General features: G+C 42.4%; 1 protein-coding gene across 1 annotated transcript in view; it reads right to left on the bottom strand.

Moving 5' to 3' along the window:
* The window catches only part of LOC116003931 (G-type lectin S-receptor-like serine/threonine-protein kinase LECRK3), a 4,411-nt gene extending 3,271 nt beyond the window's left edge, over positions 1-1,140 (bottom strand). Inside the window, exons 1-2 of the mRNA XM_031243870.1 lie at positions 1,137-1,140; positions 3-1,084 (exon numbers count right to left, since the gene is read on the bottom strand). Of these exons, the coding sequence (XP_031099730.1) occupies positions 3-1,084; positions 1,137-1,140 (1,086 nt within the window). The remainder of the gene's footprint in view (positions 1-2; positions 1,085-1,136) is intronic.
* Between the last annotated feature and the right edge of the window lie 35 nt (positions 1,141-1,175).

Here is a 1,175-nt window from a genome sequence, read left to right as displayed (position 1 = left end):
GCCTTGATTTTCTTCTTGTAAATGAAGAAGAATCCATAAAGAAGTGCAGTAAGGAGTAGAACATTTACAAATACAGAGCTTCCCAAGAGCGTTGAACCCGCAATGATCAAATTTCCTTGATCCTTCTTCCTCTCTGGAAATTCTCTCCACGGATCAGGAGTCAAAGGAGGAGCATCCCCTTTCCCAACTTTTAGGAAAGCCGTTGCGTCTAGACTCGTGTCTATGCGCCCATTCGACAGTGGAAACTTCTTCTTCCAACAGCTATTGCTTCTGAAAATTGCGACAGCACACAAACAATCATTCAAACAAGCTGTTCTGCAGTCATCTTTGTTGGAAGGATTAATCTGCTCAAAGTCCGACAGCGGCCAATCTGTGTCTGTTATCTCAATTAAACTAAACAGCTCTTCAGATGAGCCCTTCCTAGGTTCCTCACAAGTCTGAACATAATTTGGTTTGCAGTTGCCGTACTGGTCACTTGGATCAAACAGTGAATAACCCCGAGGGCAATTACAGGATGGTCTCTGGTTGGAATCAATTGAGCACACACTGTTGTACCCACAAGCCCCACTGCCTTTATCGCCAGTAATTTTGGTACAAATATTATCCGGCTGAGACCAAAGAGGAATCCAAGATAGGTTACCAGCAGAACCCTTGGGATAACGATACAGAGTGAGCACTCCATCAAAGTTTAGAGTCAGTCTCAGATAATTTTCTGTAACTGATGATACAGACTGTGGAGTAAGCTCTTGTGTTGCGTTGTTTCTTTTTAGTATAGAAACTGAGCCCTTCTCACTAAATATCACTTTATAGCCAGAATTTGTCGAATTTGAAGGATCAGAAGTCTGACTATTGTAGTAATCAGCATCATAGTCTGAATTGGTTGGAACCATTTTTGATGAAAGCACCAAATTCCCATTATCAGGCATCCGAAGATAGAACCTACCAAGTGAAAAATTGGCTTCAGAGCGTCGAGAGATGAGCATGGTGCCAATCTCCATCTCTTGAGTTGGCAATAAAGTGTCGGTTGGGTGTGCAAAGGTATCCCACAGCACTTCAGAATCATTTCTGGAGAGGACAAATTTTCCTGTATCATTCAAGAAACCATAAGCAACTTTATCAACAAAGCCATCAGTTACCCATAATCTATTGCCCTGAGGATCACGAAGAATCAGCCC

Source organism: Ipomoea triloba, chromosome 14, assembly GCF_003576645.1.
Source record: "Ipomoea triloba cultivar NCNSP0323 chromosome 14, ASM357664v1".
Taxonomy (NCBI): domain Eukaryota; kingdom Viridiplantae; phylum Streptophyta; class Magnoliopsida; order Solanales; family Convolvulaceae; genus Ipomoea; species Ipomoea triloba.
This window is presented reverse-complemented; position numbering and strand designations above follow the sequence as displayed.